The following is a 23,712-nucleotide window of genomic DNA, read 5'->3' as shown; positions in this document are numbered from 1 at the left end:
AAGGACTACTCTTAGAGATGGTTCCTCGCTTTACTTTTGAGGATCTCAGGAAAAGGCTCCTTGGGTTGACCTTTCATGACAGAGGAGGTTAGGTGACAACCCAGTTATTGGGTTGCCCCTGGAGATTAGGTGATTTGCTCAAAAGGCTAGGGATTAAAATGGGACTCTCTGTCCCAACAGAATCCCTTTTTGCCTTTCACAAATTCAAAATAATTTTGGCAGTTTAATGGTTCGATGGGTTAAGTAAAGTGGCCATATTCAACTCATGCATGAGTTTTTTATCTCCCTCGCCCCAACCCTTTGGGTCAGCAATGATTTATTGCCTACACAGCTTGCAGGAGTGTAATATATTCTACATTATGCCAAATACCAGTTACTTTTAGCAATTATTCATTTCATTAAGCAAATGTTATTAATTTATTGAACCTTGCACGACAAAAAACCAAAATGTCAATGCATCACATAAGTACTATTTACTACTATTTTCATTTATTTCAGAAAGCAACACAATTTACCTGATTAAATGCTCAGAATCCTATATGTGAAAACAAATAGGACAAACACATAGTATAATATGTATAATGATTGTATGAATAAATTAAATATGTCTGAAAGCTTTTAACAAATATTATGCTAAATTGCTTTTGTAGCTCCCATCAGAATTGTCAGCATATCAGCACTTCTTAGTCTAAATGGCCATAATGATTATCGCACCATTTCAGAACATTGCCATGTATAACAGATATTTACTCTAATTTAAAAAAATGAAATATATTAAATTTTCCACATATTCAACAATTTACATTTAAATTTTGGAAACAGACAGTAGGAAGGCTATCAGCAGACATAACACAGATAACAATAAGATAATTGGCTACGTAAGGCAATGAACTTTCAAAGTAATTTGTATTAGAACTGCCTCACATAGCAATAACAAACATTGAACCTTCCAGATGTTGCTTGATGCACCATCTTTGACCATTTGTTGTTCTGACTCAGAGTCGTAGAATCTGGAATCTCACCTAATCTCCTTCGCAATGCCTAGTTTGGATGGGCTAATATAATTTTCCCTTTGTTCTGAGGTATAGGTTTCTGATTCCATTTTGAGAAGAGTACAGTTCTTCTGTTTTCCCATTACAGAGCTCCATAAATGTGCTTGGTCATTGTGGTCATGCCTGCTGAAGTCAGAACAGGGCACATGTGTGACTAGCAAGGAGGGAGAAAAGTGACCCCCTCCTTCTTGCTGATTATATGGACATCCCATTCCCACCCCAGCAGATATGGCCATTATGGGCAGCTGTTCATAAGGAGCTTCATGGCTGGGGAAGAAAAACAGCAGAGACATGGGGATGATTCATCCTTTTCCCCTGCACTGGTGAAAGCAGGGAAAGGGCAATGGTGCTGGGGCCTAACTGGACAACAGATTGGGCTGAAACTGAACTGATTAAGCTTTCCAGTTAGCTATACAGCTCATGGAAACTCCAACGTTTCCTGTAAACTCAGGAGTATCCCCTAACTTCACTTAGTGTGGAACACTGCTATTTTAGGGGCTACACACACACACCAGAAGTTGCTGTGCATTGTGGAGAATCCCAGAACTGGATTTTGAGTGAAAATTGTATTTTTTACTAGTTCAGTTAAGTCCAAAAAAGTACTGTTTGATTTTACAGAGATGTACAAAATCATATTTGTTTTGGGTAGTGTGATTACAAGAGTCAAACATACCAGCTCAGGATAGACCAGTGGTTGTCAAGCTGTGGGTCCCAGGTGTTTTGGCCTAGAACTCCCAGAAATCCCAGCCAGTTTACCAGCTGTTAGGATTTCTGGGAGTTGAAGGCCAAAACATCTGGGGACCCACAGATTGAGAACCACTTGGATAGATGGAAACTACTGTTTAAAATGAAGCAGGAGGGAGAAAATATTAGAATTGTTCCCTTCCACTTCCAATTATACAAAAATCCAAGGTTTCCCCAAAATATTCATATATTATACATACACAGACAGAGACAGATCTTGCATTTTGTTATTTTTTCCCTCTCTCTTCTACTTGCACAGAGGTTGAGAAAATACTATCTTATTTTTTAATTTTATCTTACCTCTGAATTTCCTTTGCATGCTTTCCCACACATATAAGAAAGTTCATATGGTTTATCCACACACTGGGCTCCTGGGTTGCAGGTTATATTGTTGAATAGACAAGCATCAATATTTATTTCACATTGCTCACCTTCAAATCCTGTGACACACACATGCAAAAAAATATCAGATCAATTTCTACCAAAATTAAAACATCATGGTTGAATTTGTCAATATTAACAATGCAGTAAGTTTTGATTATTGCATTTATCACATACAAGAAGATGGGACTTTGAAATCTGTTTTATATGAATTGTTGTTTTTACATTGTTTTTAGGCATTGAAGTTTTGCCTATTTACTGTAAGCCGCTTCGAGTCCCCTTGGAAAGAAGGCGGGGTAAAAGTGATGTAAATAAAATAAATAATAAATATGTATTTTTGTATAAGCGTAAAAATGTACATAACATATACAGACAAAATGTATGCATATTTATGTGAGAATAAATTCCAATGATTCATTGGGACTTTCCCCAAGTCATCACACATTGCAACCTGTTCTAAATTTAATCCCTCCATTTTTAAAGAATTATAAAACATGATACTCTGCCTGCACAATTCCTAGAAAAAAAAATACATGGCTCTTAATAGCTCTATACCAGTGGTTCTCAACCTGGGGTCTTCAGATGTTTTTGGTCTACAACTCCCAGAAATCCCAGCCAGTTTACCAACTGTTAGGATTTCGGGGAGTTGAAGGCCAAAAACACCTGGGGACCACTGCTCTATACTATTTTAATCTAGTGCTAGAAGACATTTTGCCTCCGTTTTGGATTGTATCCTAGCCTTTGCCCAACCACAAAACACCTATACTTGAAAGATCCTTATTTATATGTAACACCAATTGATTTATAGAATCTGGCTGTTCAAGAGGAGATTAGTATGTATGGTGAAACATGTTTTCCTGGTTCCCAGTGAAAACTGGAGAAGGCTTCTACCTTTATTAATTTCACATAACAGGGAATTTCAACACATCTTGTTGCTTCTGAGAGGTACCTTGCTGAGATTCACTCTTCTCCATGATCATTAAATATGCAGAAGTACTCTCCATTTTACACTCTTATTGTTATCTGAAAAACAGATAGTCCATCCCAAGGGCATTAAAACTCGATTTATATTGATGCTAAAGAAGACTTACCCACTGGACAGATGCACGTAAAATGTCCTAAGGAGTCATCACATGTCCCTCCATGTTTGCATGGATCACTCTCACATTCATTGATTTCCATCTCACAGAAAACCCCTGCACATTTTTAAAGACAGGGATTTGTTTTTAGTGTACCAGGGGCCATATCGAGGTGCTTGGCTTCAGAAACACTAGGTGGCAATGTTCTGCCCTAGAAAATTTCACAGTCATATAGATAGTCAAAATATATGCTTGTATTTATTTAGTGGATTTATACCATGCCCTTCACTCAGGGTTTGATCTAAGACTACATTAATAATATGTCTCGGCACTGTTCCATTATCCGGGTGGCGGCTGAAAAGGGGCACTAAACAGACAGAGAAAGATAATCAATGGGGGGGGGGCGTTGAAGGAGTAAAACAATTTCCTCTGTTTTCCTGTTATTCCCCCCACTCATGTTGCATCATAGAAACAACCCTCGTTTATGAAATGGGAAGTGGGGAGGGGGAATAACCAGCGAAAACAGGGGAAATGGTTTTACTCCTTTAACTTCCCCCCAATAAAATGAACTATCCTTCTCTGTCTAGTCCACCATTTGGCCTGCACCCAGATAATGGAACAGTACCCATGTCTGTTTTTGAAAAAACAAAACAAAAGTTAAACACTGCTTTAGGCAACTTAGTCTTCTCTCTCCCTTTTTTCCCAAAAAAGGAGGTAGTTAGGAGGATTCAAGGGGTATCCCACATTCAGGGTTCATACTTTGCCTACCCTTTTTTATGCCATAGTTTTATGGCATAGTTCGTACACTGTGTGGAGAATGCTTACTGCTGAACCTTCAAACTCAAAGTTTGCAATGGAAACATTCACAGGCAATGATGTAGTTGAACTAAAAGTAACTTTATAAGATAGTTTTTGTTTCTTCTGAAGATTAGTGCTTGAAGATAAGCATCCATGTTTTGCTTACCTAAATGTAAGACCATGTCTATACAAGATTCACATTTAAAGGTAATATCTAAGCAGAGCAGTTGGAAAGAAACCTCAAAATACATAAATTCCTGATGGTCCAATCCACAACAGACATAGGCAAAAACCCATTGAACTCAAAGAACATATAAAACATTGCCAGGAAATCATCAAAAATTTGAAAACAAACTCAGACACAATCAAAATCATTTTATGCATAATAAACCCATTGGGGCTATTCCCATAGGATCCTCTTTAATCTGCTGCCATACTTATGTGTGAGCAGACACATTTGTGCATACCTTTAAATAAGGTTTTAAATAGATTTTAATGGTTTAAATAGTTTTAACTATTTAAATAGTGCTTGGTTTATTTCTATTTTAATATTAATAATACAGAACCTCTCTTGCTTGTAACTTGGGGACTGTTTGTATATATGCATACATAAATACAGGTATTCAAAAACCCACAAATATCTGAAATCCAAAACACTTCTAGTTTCAAACATTTTGGATAAGGGATTCTCAGTCCATGTGTTCAAATATTTGATTAAGGTTCTCAATTTGAGTGGCTGCTATAATGGTGTAGCTCATTTTTATTTGTTCAGTGTAAATAACAATGTGTCCTCATTGTTGTTTTTATTATTATTATTATTATTATTATTATTATTATTATTATTATTATTTTCCTACCCTGCTCCCACCCTCCGCCCTTTCCCCCTAGACATACACTTTGTCCTCATTGTGCTGTGTGGATCCAGAATAGGTCCTGTGATGTCTCAGGCACCTTTGGCCCATGACCCCACAGCCATCATAGATCAAACTGAAGAGGATTTGGGCTTTCTTCCATCTCAGCAAGATTCCATCCCTTTCCAGATGTCTCCTGTTGACATTTCAGTGCCAGAGTCAATTAGAGACGCCCTTGAAACGGAGCCTTGTTCTCCGGAAAGTTTGGTGTTTGATAGAAGGGCTTTTCTCAAAACAGATCGCTCCCAAAGGCAAATTTTAAGGAGAAGCGTGAGATTAGCGGAGAGAGGCGATTGTGGCTAAATCGGTTCCCTTGGGAAGTTTCGGGGAGGCAGGCATCTGGTGCGATGTTGAAACAGCTCCGTTCTCTGGGAAGATTTGGGGAGTCAAACACCTGCTTGGGGGGACCTCTTGAACTTCAATAAAAGTTCTACACTGAGTTTTCCCTATCGCAGTGTCAACGTGACTATTGAATGAAGAACATCGTCTCTTGTTCCTGAGCTTCCAAGCGGCCCACCGGCGCGTTTACTCACAAGTAGTCTGGGAGTTGCGTCCCACTCCTTGCCAAGTTTGGACTGCGTTTCAGATCCATCACGAAATACCTTCCCTAGCCTTGAATCCTTGTTCTGGACTTTACTTCAAGAATCTTCCTGTGAAACCTTGCTCTTTCCCCACTCAAACTTCCAAAGAGTTTGAGTGTGTTTCGGTTATTTGGATTATAGACTTTAGACTCTAATACTGGACATATAACTTCATTTTATTGGACTAATTTTGATCTTCTCTAAAAGGTCAACTGCTGGACTATATATTCTGCTTATTTTTGATTAGAACTTGTATTGCTTTAATAAAGATATTAGATTGTTTATTGGCCTCCGTGTTGGTTTCCAGTGTTCGTGCTGCTTAGGGGTGTTATAGGTCCCCACAATCACTTACGGATCCACTGCCAAGACTCTACCCTTGGAAGACCTCATATTCAGCCATGAGTTCTCGCCTATGTCTACAACTAGCAAGAGGAACCTGTGAGCAGGAGATGTTTGGACAAGTTATCCTGCAATACCCCTACCTCCATGTTGAAGAACTCCCTTGGTTGATGCATCTGCCTAGCTTTTAAAGTGGATTTTAGGGGCATTCATGTAATTGTCAATGGAAATATGTAAAGGCCTTAATGTAACTCATGACATCCTAAATATTTAATAGAATGTCAGATTTTACCTGTAGCCTAAGATCAAAACATAAATAAATTCATATTTGATTATTAGCATTATTTAATAACTAATGATTTCTCCAATCAATTAAAATGATTTATTGTACTCAGCATTGGAAGTAATCCATAACTGTGTTCACCCAGGGAAGAGGAGAGCAAAAGATCATTATTACTAATCAAGTATATCAAATTGACAATAAAACTACTTTTGCTTAGGAAGGACTGAAAAAACATGGAACAGATGCAATATAATTTAAAATGGCTTTTTGAACAGGAAAATGGAAAAATACATTTTGCCAATGGTAGAAAGCCTTTAAATATTCTTCATAGAGGAACTATCTTTTTAAAAAATCTTCCAGCATAACAGAGATTGTGGCTATAATGGATTCAACTAACCCATAAAATGCCTCATTTGCTGTGGACATTGATAAAGAAGTAATAGGTAATTGGGACAAGTTGGGGTTCAGTTCTGATAAAGGTACCTTCTAAACATGTTAAGAATAGTTTAGTTGGGTTTAGGAATGCAGTAAAATATGACTTACACTGAATTGTCAGCCCGAAACAAAGTAGATCACTTGATTCAATGAAACTTAAATAAGTATTGCCAAATTTCTATTGCTTCATTGGATCTATTCCACTTACATTTACAATTAGACTGAGTGCTATATATGACAAATATCTTTTGTAACAAATATTATAAAATGTATGTATGAATTATGCTATACATCTTTGCCAAACAATGTATGCTTATGTGAAACATTTATATCACTTCCATTGCAAAAAGTCAAGAAAATGGCTAAACTTTCTCTTTAGACCTTAATATTGCTTGAAAATACAGATTTAACAATAGCAAACTCAGATTAACTATTCAATGGACGTAAGGAAATATCTTGATGGTAATCTACTTGGCTTCTGATGTTTAATAGGCTTGTGCAATTCGGCTAAAAGGCATGTTGTTTCAGGGTCAAATTTTGGCTAACCCCTCATTTTGTTTACCAGGAAATTACTTGAATCAGGAGGAGTATTGCCATTTTCATTTGGCAAAGATTCAGCCCATTGGCTGCAATGGGAAAATTTAAAAGCTTAATCATCATTCATCTTAAGGCCTATCTGCATGAAACCTATCTCAGTTTTAGACCCCATTTACAACTGCAGGCCTGCCAAGTTTCAGAACAATTCACCAATCTATTGATTTTTTAGAATTATTTTAAATTTTTACCATAACACTTTTTTAAACCACAAGAGAGAGTTCTGGGAATTGTAGTTGTCAATTGTGGCAATTCTCAGCTAATCAGAGCATGAACACAACCAGGCCTTTTAGTGGCTGAGAAACAGAGAGAGAGAGAGAAAATCTTCAACTCCCATCATGCTTTGATAGACTTTTCAATGCCCACCCCATGCAAGTGCTGCTGAGAATAAGAGTTCCCAGTAGGACCCTCTCTGGAGAAGGAGCCTAGGGAACTTTTCCACTACCAGTGTGATGTCACAGAGACCTTCGGGTCATGACCCTGTGCTCGATGCGGACCAGAGCGATGAGGATTTAGGAATTTTGCTGACTCAGCAAGAGTCCGCTTCCTTCCAGATGCTCCCTGTTGACAATTCAAGCCCAGAGCTCATTAAAAGAGTCCTTGAAGCCGAGTCTGTTCCCAGCATTTCCCCTCCTTTTCAAAGGAGGCTGTTTTGGGAATCGAGCCGCTCAGAGAAGGCCAGTCTGAGGAGAAGCGCGAGATTAGCTGCCAAAGAGAATGCTGATTAAACCGTTTCCCTTGTGAGTTTCCAGGGAGGCTTGCATCTGGTGAAGATGTTGTCTTTAGTCAGTTTTTTCCCCTGGGAAAAGTGTTGGACACCTGTTTGAAAGGGAGATTTGAAGTCCCTTAAAAGTTCTGCGCGCTGGCCAGCCAGCGTGGTGTCAACGTGTCAGTTGGAGCATCAACGTCGCCTCTAGTCCTTGTGGCGCTCTACTCTCAAGTAGACTGGGTGCAGCGCCTCGCCTTCTAGCCAAGTTTGGACCACGTTTGGATCCACTACTTCCAGTCTTGTCTTGTCTTGTTTCCTTGCCTTGCCTTGAACTCCTTGCCTTGGACTGACTTCTTGAGACTCTTGCAAAAGACCTGGATTATTCCCCACTCAAACTGCTTGGAAGTTTGAGTGTGTTTTGGTTTACTGGATTATTATCTTTAAACTCTAATACTGGACATTTGACCTCATAATACTGGACTATTTTTGGACTTTCCCAGAAGGTCTATTGTTGAACTACATATTCTGCTTATTTTTGTTTTATTCCTTCAATTCCTTAATAAAGATATTAGAGTGTTTATTGGCTTTGGTGTTTGGTTTCCAGTGCTCACGCAGCCTAGAGTATCACAACCAGGAGGGAGAAAAGATGCTGCAGGAAATTCTCCAGGAGCCCCATGGTAGATCCCTGCCTCAGGTATAATGCAGACTTAACTCCATCCTCTCCAGTTGTCGATAAATACAGCTTTCTTGATCTGTTTTGCCCAGGTTTTTGGTTCCCTCCTCTCCGTTCTGTTTTCAGAGGATTACACGAAATGGACCACCAAATATTACAATACAAAGGAATGCTGAAACTAAGACAAGTCAAACACGCATTCTGGACTTTAAGAGAGCTGACTTCCAAAAAATGAAGGAATTACTGAGCGGCATTCCATGGACGCCGATATTAAAAAACAAGGGAGTTAAGGATGGATGGGAGTTTTTCAAAAGTGAAATACTCAAGGCACAAATGCAAACAGTGCCAACAAAGAAGAAAAATAAGACAAGTGCAAAGAAGCCAGAATGGATGTCCAAAGAATTTCTAACCGAGCTAAAGCTCAAAAGTGACATGCACAAGAAGTGGAAAAGGGGAGAAATCACCAAAGAAGAATTCAAACGTATAGCCAACAGATGTAGGGAAAAGGTTCGCAAGGCTAAAGCGCAAAATGAGCTCAGGCTTGCCAGGGACATAAAAAACAACAAAAAAGGCTTTTTTGCTTACGTTGGTAGAAAAAGGAAGAAAAAGGAGGCGATAGGGCCATTGCAAGGAGAAGATGGGGTGATAGGACAGGGGACAGGGAAAAGGCAGAACTACTTAATGCCTTCTTTGCCTCAGTCTTCTCACAAAAAGAAAGCCATCTTCAACCTCAGAAACATGGAATGGACGAAGGATTGGGGGAAATCCAACCCCAAATAGGGAAACAAGTTGTCCAGGAACACCTGGCCACTCTAAACGAATTCAAGTCCCCAGGGCCAGATCAGCTACATCCAAGAGTACTGAAGGAACTAGCGGAAGTTATTTCAGAACCACTGGCAATTATCTTCGAGAGTTCTTGGAGAACGGGAGAAGTCCCAGCAGATTGGAGGAGGGCGAATGTGGTCCCTATCTTCAAGAAGGGAAAAAAGAACGACCCAAACAATTACCGTCCGGTCAGCCTCACATCAATACCAGGCAAAATTCTGGAAAAGATCATTAAGGAAGTGGTCTGCGAACACTTAGAAACAAATGCGGTCATTGCTAATAGTCAACACGGATTTACCAAAAACAAGTCATGCCAGACTAATCTGATCTCTTTTTTCGATAGAGTTACGAGTTGGGTCGATACAGGGAATGCTGTGGATGTAGCATACCTGGATTTCAGTAAGGCCTTCGACAAAGTCCCCCACGACCTTCTGGCAAACAAACTAGTAAAATGTGGGCTAGACAAAACTACGGTTAGGTGGATCTGTAATTGGCTAAGCGAACGAACCCAAAGGGTGCTCACCAATGCGTCGTCTTCATCATGGAAAGAAGTGACAAGTGGAGTGCCGCAGGGCTCCGTCCTGGGCCCGGTTCTGTTCAACATCTTTATTAACGACTTAGACGAAGGGTTAGAAGGCACGATCATCAAGTTTGCAGACGACACAAAACTGGGAGGGATAGCTAACACTCCAGAAGACAGGAGCAGAATTCAAAACGATCTTGACAGACTAGAGAGATGGGCCAAAACTAACAAAATGAAGTTCAACAGGGACAAATGCAAGATACTTCACTTCGGCAGAAAAAATGGAAATCAAAGATACAGAATGGGGGACGCCTGGCTTGACAGCAGTGTGTGCGAAAAAGACCTTGGAGTCCTCGTGGACAACAAGTTAAACATGAGCCAACAATGTGATGCGGCTGCTAAAAAAGCCAATGGGATTCTGGCCTGCATCAATAGGGGAATATCGTCTAGATCCAGGGAAGTCAGGCTCCCCCTCTATTCTGCCTTGGTCAGACCACACCTGGAATACTGTGTCCAATTTTGGGCACCACAGTTGAAGGGAGATGTTGACAAGCTGGAAAGCGTCCAGAGGAGGGCGACTAAAATGATTAAGGGTCCGGAGAACAAGCCCTATGAGGAGCGGCTTAAAGAGCTTGGCATGTTTAGCTTGCAGAAGAGAAGGCTGAGAGGAGACATGATAGCCATGTACAAATACGTGAAGGGAAGTCATAGGGAGGAGGGAGCAAGATTGTTTTCTGCTGCCCTGCAGACTAGGACACGGAACAATGGCTTCAAACTACAGGAAAGGAGATTCCACCTGAACATCAGGAAGAACTTCCTCACTGTGAGAGCTGTTTGACAGTGGAACTCTCTCCCCGGGGCCGTGGTGGAGGCTCCTTCTTTGGAGGCTTTTAAGCAGAGGCTGGATGGCCATCTGTCGGGGGTGCTTTGAATGCGATTTCCTGCTTCTTAGCAGGGGGTTGGACTGGATGGCCCATGTGGTCTCTTCCAACTCTACTATTCTATGATTCTATGATTCTATGATTCTATTAGAAATCACGTTTAGTCAAACTGATCCAGATCCAAGACTAATGTCTAATTATCACTTTGTTCTTGCGTGAGTATTGAATCATTGAGGACTGCAACCATAAACAACAGGCAAATAGGATTTTTAGGTATACAATTAAATAAGACATTCCTCTAATAATAATCTAGTCTAACAGGTAGGAAGAGCATAAGAGAGATAGATTGTGAAGAAAACAATTAGGTTAAAATGGCTTCATTTTGCTATTGACTTAATTACATGTCCTTAGTTGATCTTTATTTAAAGTAAATTCAGATAACAGTAAGGCAACAAGGGAGGGTGTCCAGAATTCACTCACCGGGTTATGCATTCTCAAATAGATTTTCATTGATCTCATGTTTAAGTTGAGGACAGATTTTGGGGTAAAATTATGGATTTTGATATGACCCATGGATAAGTCGAGGGTTATTCCACATAGCACCAATGTGACCTCAGAGGGCTAGCCAACCCTGCTCAAACATTTTGAAAAGCCAGAAGTGACATCATTCCAGAGCGGGTAGAGGGAGTCAATGCTTCTTTTAGGTTCTCCTGGAATGGACTTAGCTCTTGCCCTTTGCCACTTCACTCAGAGATGGAGATGGTTCAGTTTTTGATAAGAGTTAAGATAATCAGGTTGACCAATGAATAAGTGGAAATGTTTTTTTGTTGTTTTTTTTTGGAGCATGAGTTTTTGTCCAAATCTTCTGGACTTACACATGAGAATAGGGTGATTCCATCTTGGGAAAATTATTAGAAACACGTGTTCAGAAAAAGTCGTCACAAATAGTATTGGCTACTGGGTTCCATTTTAGTGGAAAAATCTATTCCAGGTTTTGGTCCTAACTTCAAAAGAGGCATCCAAGATGTAAAATCCTATCCTTCAAATTTGAATAGTTTCTTTGAAATCCAGACTAAGATCCTGAGTGGATTTATTGCCACACCAACATATGAGACCTATGACTTCATCAAATTGAGATGGGAAAGGGTGGGTGACCATCCTTTAGCATAAAGAGTCACCCCTCTAGTTCGTCAGCCATCCCATTTCAGGATATACTAATGAAATTAACAAAATTTTCACAAATTTTGTGTGTGTGTGGGGGGGGGGGGGACTATCTTGTTTTGTTTGAGTTCGGGGGGAGGGGTGGCTTCCTGCATTTTATTTCAGTGGTTCAGTTGTCCAAAACCCAAAACAACATCGGAATTTTTGCACACCTTTAATAAAGGAGACAGTAAACTATTTTAAAACCTCTTTTTTCCATGCGATAACATTGCCCTGCCCAAAAACCCTTATGATAAAGGAGAATGATTGGCAGGCCATGAAAGGACAGGAAACTTTGACAATTCCCATCCCACCTGCTTTTCAGCTGGAACCATGGAAGTAATACATGATTGGAGGTAGGAGCTCTGAGCACAATTGCTGAACCATGTTCAGACTTCCCTCCTTAAAGGACATTTATGTCTCTTTTCAACCATGGAGTGTTATGTATGACTGCCAGAAGTCCTTTAACATTATGTGATAAGCTCGGTGCCTCTCCATGCTTGAAAAGAGGCTGAAATGTCCTATGATGGGGAAATTTCTCAATGTGATGAGGTCCCGAGATTTAAGTCATTTGCATATGTATTCACACAGAGAGACACACACATATCTCAGAAGAAATATGTTATACACACACACACACAATAGGTTTTGTAGGTTTGATCTTAACTTGAATTTGTGTGTAAGTCAGAACAGGTACATTTTTAAAGTGCAGCTCCAGCCAAACACACACAGACACACAAGCTTTGGATAGCATAGGGAAAGGCTAACACCTCTGTGACATTTCTTTTGCTTTTTTCTGCCCCTGATTTGGTGTGGAAACTACAATTAGTGACGAAGCTTCAGTGGAGACACTTTTCCCCATGATAACTCTCACTTTCTCTCCTTTCTCCTCGCTTCCTAACTATGAGTTGTTTGTAAATCAGATGTTTGTAACTTGGGGACTGCTTGTATGTATGTGCATGTATAGAAAGTTTACAATAATACAATATTCTTAAAGTCCTCTGCCTTACAGATCCAATAAGTGAAGAGAATAAGGCCCAATGAATTAACAATGCCATTTGACTCTTCAGTTATGATATATATTCTTTGTATTTCAGTTCACTTTGAAGATGACATTGATTTTTTTCCCCTTTCTTTGTTAGGACCTTCAGTCTCAGTGGGAATTTCTGCCATAATTTTCAGAGTATACGTTATATGAAATCCAGAAAGCTATGTGTAATGAGAAAGAGCAATTCAAATGAGGACACTCAAAGCATCAACCTCTGCATGCCATCATGCTCAGTGGGTATTATTCCCAGGTAACTGTACAGAGGAGTGTAATCTTAGGGTTCAAAATACAGTTATGGCATGGCATGTAGAGACATTTTCATTTTTGTTTTTTTGTTTTTTAAAGTCTGGCTAGCATAAACCTTAATGACCATGCTGCAGACATAATAGCACAAATGAAAAAGGAGGAGCATTTATGCCCAAGAGGAACGGGTGAATGTGTTTGCAATGCAAGATTAAGATATCAACAACAGAGTATCTGCACTGAACCTCATAAGATTGCCACAAGAATAGGACAGCTTGGTTGGATGTGATACATTTTAGTACAATATTATGATCTGTAAGAAAAAGCTAATAAAATCTTGATGTTCTAAAATTTATTTCAGGAGTATAATTTGTATGAATGTTTAGGTGAAAGATTTTAACAACATTTAAAAATCCTTATATGTTCTTTTCTATTTTTCCCTCCTCTTTTATTCCTACATTTTCCTTGCATATTGTGAAAGGATAGTGTTACTAATTATTATCTACGCTTTCTGAGTTTGAGTGTCTTTCCTCAGTGATACTTGATTGCGTTTGACATATACTTTACACCGCAGAGAAGTTCAGAAACAAAAGCAGTGTAAATTGTACCTCAAACACTCTTGCATTGATTTATAGAATATCCACAACAACATTGGCTATTAAAGTTTAATACCTAATTGCTCTTAATGGCACAATGTTTATAAATTATAAACCATACAGCTGCACCAAAATTTCAGGAACACTTAAATAGGAAATGACAATGAACAAATTTAAAATCTAATAGGATGCTTATTTCCTCCCCAAAGCCAGATAAAGATAATTGTTTATGAAATAACCATCTCCTTATTTTAAAAAAAGCATATACAGTAGAGTCTCACTTATCCAAGCTAAACGGGCCGGCAAAAGCTTGGATAAGCGAATATCTTGGATAATAAGGAGGGATTAAGGAAAAGCCTATTAAACATCAAATTAGGTTATGATTTTACAAATTAAGCACCAAAACATCATGTTAGACAACAAATTTGACAGAAAAAGTAGTTCAATACGCAGTAATGTTATGTTGTAATTACTGTATTTACGAATTTAGCACCAAAATATCATGATATATTGAAAACATTGACTACAAAAATGGCTTGGATAATCCAGAAGCTTGGATAAGTGAGGCTTGGATAAGTGAGACTCTACTGTATTGTTAAAAGGCTTCTAAGCTTTGTGTACAAAGCTAATGGCATTTTAGGAGGGTTAACAAATACCCATCATCATAAAATGTGTCAAGCTTTTGAGATTGTTTGGAAACTGAGAACAATTATTGGTATACAAACAATCTCGCTGGGAAATTATGAGTTGTGAATCTAGATCTTAAAAGTATTAACCTGCAAATATGTCCTACTGAGCTCAGTAGAATCTAATTTGTAGGACTGTAGCAAGGAAATGCTTCAGACTTTTAGGAATGAATAATTTTCACTCATTAGTTGTTTAACTCCCATTATGACAATACTGGTATAGCTGAAACAACAAATTTAGGTTTCTGCCAAACTGATATCTGAAATCACTGGAGATTCATGGGCTCTATTCTCTATTCTAATTTATATCAACTTTTTCCAAAATTCATTCTCAGGCCCCATCTACATAGGATTTATAGTCCACGTTGAAGTGGATTATTTGGGGGGGGGGGGGGTTGAAATGAAGCACACCCATAATCCTGACGGAACTGCATTAATCAGGGAAAATCCATGTTTAAAAAAGTCAGGAGAAGAACCAGGTTCAGCTGAAAAATGTGCTACAACGGAATCTATTATATCCCAGGCATGCGGAGAACTTCACGAGATTTTCATGAGATTCACTGGTATGGATGGCAGTAGCACATATCTGCATTTTAAAAACCTGGGCATTCCTGCACTCTGTACATGCGCTGCAGCAAGTATCTGCATATGTGTGTGAAAAAAACAATGGAAAGCTTCTGGCAGATGACCCGCTGATGAGAATCATTTCAAATTAATGCGAGAAACCTGGGGGGATTGCTTTGGGTATTTTTTTAAATAATAATAATAATAATAATTGGTGTTTTAATTAATGTTTTGGGCTTTTTTGTAATTATTAATCACTTTTGGAAGAAGCATGGGGTATAAATTGAATTCCATATTCAAATTTTCTTTTATTTCTATATGACTAGCTTAGCACAGTGTAGTGATCTGAATGTTGGACTACAACTCTGGAGACCCGGGTTTAGATCCCCCACTTGGCCATGGAAACCTACTGGGTGACCTTGGGCAAGTCACACTCTCTTGGCCTCAGAGGGGGGTGAAGGCAAACCCCCTTTGAACAATAAAACCTTATAATAGGTTCACCAATAGAATTGCCCTATGTTGGGGATGACCACCACCACCAAATTCATGTCTCTGTTAAAAATAGTAATTTAAGCTTGCTACTGTGGTGTTTTGATATTATCTCTATGACATTGATTAAAAAAGCAGAAAAATTGATAGAGTTGTTGACTTAGGTAGCATCTCCACTATGAAATCAATTCATATTGACACCACTTTGCTGTGGAATCCTGGAACTGTAGTTTGGTGAGGCACTGTCACTGTTTGAGAGAGAAGGCTAAAGACTTTCTAAAACTACAACTCCCATGATTCCATAGCACTGAGCCATGACAGTTAAAGTGGTATCACACTGTATTATTTCTATAGTGTAGTTGCACCCTTAGCGAGCATTTGAATCCTAGTATGACTGGTCTAAGCCTAATACTCAGTTGCAGGAATTCCTCTGTTTTTCATTTTCTGCATATAGATTTCATCTTTGGCACATAGATTTTTCCCAGGATATGTCTACTAGTCTGCATATTGGTGCTCATGTATAACCGATGCTAACTGATGCACAGCCATTATTAAGATCCTCCTCACAATAGTTTTTTCTTTTTTGCATTTCCTTTCCCTTCCCACCTGTGTCGAAATGTCTGCCTTGTAAGGCAATATTCCATTCATGAGGACTTATGCCAGAAAAAAACGTGTTACTCTTTCATGTTCTACAAGCTTTTTGTTGGGCATAGTTGGTGCATAGTTTTCTGCACTAGCATCAGTTAAATACAATTTATGTCCTACCAGCAATGTGTCATTTTAAAACACTGAACACATTTATTTGTTTCCCTCTTTTTATACCACTACAGAAAATGGGGGGTTTATTCATTATGTATCATGAGTTTAAAAGGTAACCATGAAAGGCATAACACATATTTCATTTCAAAATGTCCCATTTCTGTTTTTATTTTCCTACACAATATATTTTCCATACTAGCAGCAGATGCTATTTAATGCATGTCATTTAATGACATTGTAAGGGGAAATAGCCCCTGCCAACGATTTCTCAGGCAGTACATAGCTGACCAGTTGTCCTTGAAGGAGCTTCCTTTAATTAATTACTATCTTTCCTTGCATGTAGAATGATCATATTGGCAGGAATTGATTGGGCGTATTAGACACTTCATTTAAAGGTGGAAAAAATACTTTAATTAAAATAATCTCATTGCTGGTAAAATTAACTGCACCTTCCAGAAATACATCGATTTGAATATAGAGTTCAGCCTCAATGATGTTTGTGCTTGAAATAAAGAAGCACAACCTTGTAATGTCAGAGAAATTTAATATAGCCAAGCCCAGTTTTCTTTTTTGTTTCTTTTGAAACTAGTGAATGCTCCTTTAGTCTTTGGGGTTTTTTTTCTCCCTGAAGTTAATGCTCCAAGAAATTACCAGAACATACTTTGGAGTCAATACGTACTTCTATATAGTAGCAGAATTATTCATATATACATTCTGTTTTATATGGACATTACTTACAAAAAAAAAAACACAACTCAAGGTAGGCAGTATTGTCTAAAACGTCAGTTCACAAAACTGTTAAAAAGGAGAAAAGCCCTTTAGATCCACCAGTAATAGCTGGGGGTGATTTCTAAAGTGAAATGGTTGAGCTGACCCACAAACTGATTCGAACTAAGCTATACACATTTTCCTGCAAGTAAATAAAAACAACACAACACACTACTTAATTAACTTAATGTATAGTTTGGCTCCAAGGATCCTTATATCATATGAATATAAACAGAAATGCAGTTCATCCAAAGTTAATATACTGGGATCAGCAAACCATGCTGGAAGGAACCCATTAATGTCCAATGTTTATTAATTTCATTTTGCAGAAACGAACAACATCCTTGCAATTGCAACTGGGTCAGACACATTAATGTGCAGGCAATGGGGTCAAAAGGACACAAGTATCAGGAAGAGACAGGGATGTGATAGAATGAACCAACAGAGAATTACTAATGAAGATAAACAAAATGCCCTTTCCCAAAATGCCCAAGGACAGCCCTGCATACAAACACAAACACATACATCTTCATGCACTGTTACAGCCATGTGAATAAATTTTCATGTGTGTGCCTTCAAGTAATCTGTTCATTTATGACAATTTATGATGTCTTCTTAGACAAGGAATACTCAAAGATAGTATTGTCAATTCCTTCCTCTGTGTTTTGGCCTGCAATTCCAGGTATTAATTGGTGGTCTCCCATCCAAGTACTAAGCAGGCCTGAGCTTTCAAGATCAGGTAGGAGCTGGTGCATTTAGGGTAGTTAAGATTACACCGGGAGCCCCCCAGTGGTACAGCGGCTTTAACTGCTGAGCTGCTGAACTTGTTGCCTGAAAGGTTGGCATGCAAATGTGAGTAAACCAATAGGTACTGCTCTGGCAGGAAGGTAATGGTGCTCCATGCAGTAATGCCGGCCACATGACTCTTCGGCTTAAAAATGGAGATGAGCACCAACCCCCAGAGCCGGACATGACTAGACTTAATGTCAAGGGGAAACCTTTACCTTTACTAAGATTGCACAAAAGCAAAGCTGCTGTGGCCATATGCAATAAGCCATACAGAACTTCAGTTAGGGTGCTTCCAGATAGCACAAAAATCTGTGTTTAAAATGGGGGTTAAAAAATCCCAGGACCTGACTGCAGGTCCCCACACAGACCTGTCAGTCCCAGGATTGGGTCCCCCACCATCCTCACAGTCTTCCTCTCTATTGGAACAAGGTGGAGGACAGACGGGGGACATCCTGTGGAAGGGTTTTTTTTGTTTTTTGTTTTTTTTTAAAAAAAAAAAAAAAACCCTGTTATGCACTGGACTGTATATGTGCACAATTCAAAAGAGAGAGAAGACATTAAAAGCAACAATACAAAAGGCAGAAATTGTATATAACCACACAGCAAACTAATTAATACATAAAATCCAAAATCAAATCAGAAACAAGCACATCACTGAAAGAGATACCTATATAGACACACAAAGTGAACTAACACATGAACAAACAGACATGGTTCTAATTTTCACAGCCCAACCAGCTGACCAGCAATTTCAGACTTTTAAAAAGCAGACATGTGTTTGTACAGGGTCCATAGGGGGAGGGAAGGAAATCACATGTTTTTCCTGAGTGCAGGGAGATACAGTAATGTGAATATGCTCATTTTCCAGCTAATAATAATAATAATAAAATAAAACTTTATTTATATCCCGCCACCATCTCCCCACGGGGACTCGGGGCGGCTTACATAGGGCAGTGGCCCAAACAACATAAGAACAAAATATAAGCAACACAATACAATCACAATATAAAAAGATAAAACAATAATACAATATATCAATATAAACAACAATACAAGATAAAAATTTCATTTAAAACACATAAATGGAAAGACCGTAATAAAAACAGGATAAATTATTAAAAACCCACTGGGGCTGATTAATTAATGACTATCTCCGAAGGCCTGCTGAAACATCCAAGTCTACAGTTGCTTCCTGAAGGAAGGTAGAGAGGGAGCCAACCTAATCTCCCTGGGGAGGGAGTTCCAGAGTTGGGGAGCCACGGCCGAGAAGGCCCTCTCTCTCGTCCCTACCAAACGCAGTTGTGAGGAGGGTGGAAGTGAGAGGAGGGCCTCCCCAGAGGATCTCAGCAATCGGGTGGGTTCATAGCTAGAATCAGGATATGAGTGGACATTTATAATACATGTTTTTTTGTCTGTTGCAGTGAATCAGCCTAGATTTACCACTAGCATCATGTATCCACCCTCCCCCCCCCCACCTGGTAACTTCCGTGTTTTAGGTGCTGTGTAGAAGGGCCCTTAGTGCAGTATGATTATTCTACCTGTATGATAAAGGCACTGGGAAGTGTGGGTTAGGTATTCATACATATTTTAAGTGTAAAGTTTAAACATATGTTGTTCAAGTTGTAAGAGTGTTAGGACAAGTAAAATAATAACTATACTTTTGAAAGTTACATGAATTCAAGAGATGGTCTCAGTTTTGTCATATAGTTTACACTAGCTGTGCCCGGCCACACGTTGCTGTGGCGAAGTATGTTGGTATGGGAAATAAAGTATTGAGGAATTGGTGGTAGTTAAGGTAAAGGGTAAAGGTTTTCCCCTGACATTAAGTTCAGTCGTGTCTGACTCTGGGGGTTTGGTGCTCATCTTGAGTCTACGCTGCCATATAATCCAGTTGAAATCAGATAATCTGTATGTTATAGGCAGTGTGGAAGAGGCCTGATTGAAATGGCCCTGTGCTGAGTGGGTTGCTAGGAGACCAAGTGGGTGGAGCTTAGCCTTCTAACTGACAGCAGACCAAGTGGGTGGAGCTTAGCCTTCTAACTGGCAGCAATTAGATAAAAACAATTATTCCTCTCCCTCTAATTAGGACTTTATTTTTCTTTTCTTTTTCTTGTATGAATGTAGAGGCATGGATGAGGGTTTGTGCTGCCAATTTTAGTGTTTCTGGGATGTGTAGTTTTGTTGTTTTGTCCTAGGCTGAAATTTCATTACCCATATATATATATATTGATTCAATGTACAGTAGAAACAGGGAACATTTGGCCCTCCAGTTTTTTTTGGATCCAAGCTTTCTCATTAACCATACTTGATAGGCAGATAAAAGTTGTAGACCAAAAATATCTTCCCTTTTTACATGACATGTTATTCCATGGCTCTATGAAGAATTTTGGATGAAGATGGCTATCACTGCACATTTAACAACTGCTCCGATGTGCCATTAAAACATCGGAGACTCATATCATGAAATGATGACAGTAACATTGGATGAAGACACAGAAATCAATCACCATTTATGTACTGGCAAATGAACTTCTAAAAAGAATAATTTTCAATCCCTGTTTTTCACACTCAAACTGCAAGTAACTGAATGTTGACTAACCAAGTGACCAGAGCTAATCCAAGATATTTAGCGGCTTAGAGCAGAGTAGCAAATTGTTGCCTACCCACACAAGAGAAGGTACAAATATATCTAAAGCCAGCCAATATATTTTGACAGATGAAGTGGAAAAATCCCACAGGGAACCTGTCACTCATTCTGCCAAGAAACATATAATAAAAAGAAAGGAAATAATTAGCATTTTGGTACTGTTTCAAGAAACCCAATGGCTGACATTCAACTAGTGTCTTATGTGTGCATAATGGCATATGTGTAAAATGTATGGAAACAGAGGACAGTTTTCCCCTCCTTGTGCTCCATTCAAAACCATTCCATTTGAGAGCATCCTGTATACTCTCAAATTTAAAAATCTAAAACTTATAGTAAAAAAAAAAAAACAGCCCCAAACTCCTGGGTTAACTTAGCTGTAGGTCAATGTGAGTATTTTACGTATACACACACCATCCCCTATTCTGGGAGAACCTTAAAGAAGATTGACTCTTTGTACTTTTTCCTCATGGTGCCACTTCTGGTCTTTTTGAATGCCCAGGTGGGGAAATGATGGTGGGGGATAATGGATGGATTACTGTCCCCCTAAGACAACATTGGTGTTTTTCCCTCTCCATGGAATGAATCACAACTTAACCATAGATCACATCAAAATCCTTAATTTTGGCTCCAAATCCTGCCCTTGGCTTATACATGAGGTCAACTTATACATGAGTATAATATGGTACACTTTCATTCTTTCCCACTGAGTAAGCTATAATCACATTCTTCTCTGTGGATCTCATCACATTGACCAAATCAAACATCCTAGGAAGCTTCAAGGGTGAAGCCCTATGTCTACCATCACACAACATTGTGTGATTTCCAGCAGAGGCCCTGACCCCGACCAGAGTGGAGGTCTCCTTGGATGCTTACCTCCAAACACAGGAGCCTTCTGCCCAGTTTGGGTGATGCTCCCCCATGTAATAGGTGCCACACTTGCTGATGAAATGGCATGGGGTCAGGGAGCTCCCCTGTGTCAAGATTATATGGTCTATATTATCTCGGGGATGCTGCGCATGCGTCAGATAAGATAGACGTGCCTAAGAGAGCTCCCTAACTGCAAAAGAAATAAAGCTTATTTTTAAAGCCCAGGAAGATCATAAATCTCTCTCTCCAACCTGGACCCGGTCGTGAAAAAAGAGGAAGCAAAGCAGATCGCAGTTTGAGCGTCTGAAACTTGAAACCTCAGAAAATAAATCAGAAGACCGGGTGAAGGAAAGAACTGAACGTGAGTGCCATAATGGCGGAGGGAGTGGAATGGGGGCGGAAGCTGGACCAAATATTACAAACATTGAATGAACTAAAGATAAGCTCTGATAGCTTAAAGAAGGGGAATGATGAATTAAAAGAACAAGTTGAAATGATTAACACCCGGCTGGGATCAATGGAGTCAAAGGTGCAACAGTATGAAGGTAAATTTATGGAGATGCAAGAGGAGACTAGAAAACAGAAAGAGGAAATAGCCAACTTAAAAAAACATTTAGAAAGTGCAAACCAAAAACTCCTAAACAAGATTGCTGACCAGGAAGATCGGTCACGAAGAGCAAATATACGCCTGAGAACAGCAGGGCAGGATTTTCAGATGAGTGACAATTTAAAACAAAATATTGTCAGTTGGCTACAGACTTTGATGGAAATCTCACCGGACGATATAGAACGATCGCATTGGGCTTATAGAGGTAGAAAAAAACCCAGAGACATTTTGATCCGTTTTTCAAGGGAGGCAACGAAGGAAAAGGTGTATAATCAGCTTCGGAAAATAAAAGACCTTACCTTGGCAGGTAAAAAGGTCTGGCCTCTCCTGGATCTTTCATCAGAGACACTGGATAAAAGAGCACAGATGAAAGAAATTACAAAAGTCCTGGAGGGGAAGAACCAGCGATATACTTGGGCTTTTCCTGCCACCCTGATCGTCTATAGAGATGGTAAATTATATAAAGCTACTGATTTGGCTAGTGGAAAAACCATGCTTAGACTTCTGAGATTTTGTACAGAAGGGGGAGTATCGGATGAGACGGAGGAGTCAGATAATGAAGAGGTCCATAGAAGCTTCAAAAGAAAGAAGGGGAGTAAGAAGGCCAAGGACACTCTTCAGGCAGCTGGACAGATAAGATCAACAGAGCTGGAAGCTGCAGACAGAGGCGGGCAAATAGAATCATGCTCGACTCAGAGTATATCTGTTATTGGAGACTTGATGAATAGGGAAGGAGAGCATGGTCAAGATTTACAAGAGATTGTAGACTTAAGAAATTTGAAGCAAATGGACTTAGACCAAATACGAACTTTGGAAAAACAATTGAGAGAACTAAAAAAGCAAAAGCTGAAAGAGGAAACAAGGAGAATGGAAACAAGATCCAAGATGTAAGAGGGAAAAAACCACTTTGATAAACTGGGTTAAAATAATTTGCAGGTGTGGGAACTGGCGAAGGGCAACGCAGCCGCCAAGTGGAGTCTGGGAAGGGAAGAGAATAGAACTCTTTCGAGTCCTTCTCTGATGGGAGAAGGGAAAGGACTGGACTCTGAGGGGAAAGGGGCACAATGGGGATCCAGGGAGGGGGGCAAAAAGGGGGAGAGAAGAAGAAAAGAAACTGAAGAGACAAGGGGGAGAGATAAAAATGGAATTATACAAAACAAATGGGTGGTTTAACTATATTGGCACTGAATATAAATGGAATGGCAGATCTTAAGATTTATAGGATGTTGAAAATGGCAAAGGAATGTAGGATAAATGTGATAATGTTATCGGAAACTCATAAAAAGAGGGGGAGGGATAAATTGATTAAAGATAAAACATGGAATAGAATTTATGAATCTCGAGGGACAGGGAACTCACGAGGGGTAGCAATTCTAATCAATGAAAATGTTCCATTTCAGGAGCTTGATGTTCAAAGAGATAGGGAAGGAAGAACAGTTTTTGTGAAAGGCAAGATAAATCGGGTTAAAATAACATTAGCTGTGATATATGCACCAAACAGAAACACAAAACAGTATATATTGAATACTAAAAAGAAGCTGGATAATTATGCGTAAGGGACATTGATTTGGGCAGGCGATTTCAATTTGGACTTAACTAAAAAAAATAAAAAAGCAATAAATGTAAATAAGCTTAATATGG

General features: G+C 39.2%; 1 protein-coding gene across 2 annotated transcripts in view; it reads right to left on the bottom strand.

The window, feature by feature from the left end:
* The window catches only part of LOC107983242 (protein eyes shut homolog), a 206,204-nt gene that overhangs the window by 30,455 nt on the left and 152,037 nt on the right, over positions 1-23,712 (bottom strand). For both annotated transcript variants that reach the window (XM_062969078.1, XM_062969079.1), the window contains exons 7-8: positions 3,269-3,373; positions 2,097-2,236 (exon numbers count right to left, since the gene is read on the bottom strand). In XM_062969078.1, coding sequence (XP_062825148.1) covers positions 2,097-2,236; positions 3,269-3,373 — 245 coding nt within the window. The remainder of the gene's footprint in view (positions 1-2,096; positions 2,237-3,268; positions 3,374-23,712) is intronic.

The sequence above is a fragment of the Anolis carolinensis genome, chromosome 1 (assembly GCF_035594765.1).
Source record: "Anolis carolinensis isolate JA03-04 chromosome 1, rAnoCar3.1.pri, whole genome shotgun sequence".
In the NCBI taxonomy this organism is placed as follows: domain Eukaryota; kingdom Metazoa; phylum Chordata; class Lepidosauria; order Squamata; family Dactyloidae; genus Anolis; species Anolis carolinensis.
Note: the sequence above shows the minus strand (reverse complement) of the source record. Positions and strands in the feature narration are given on the sequence as shown.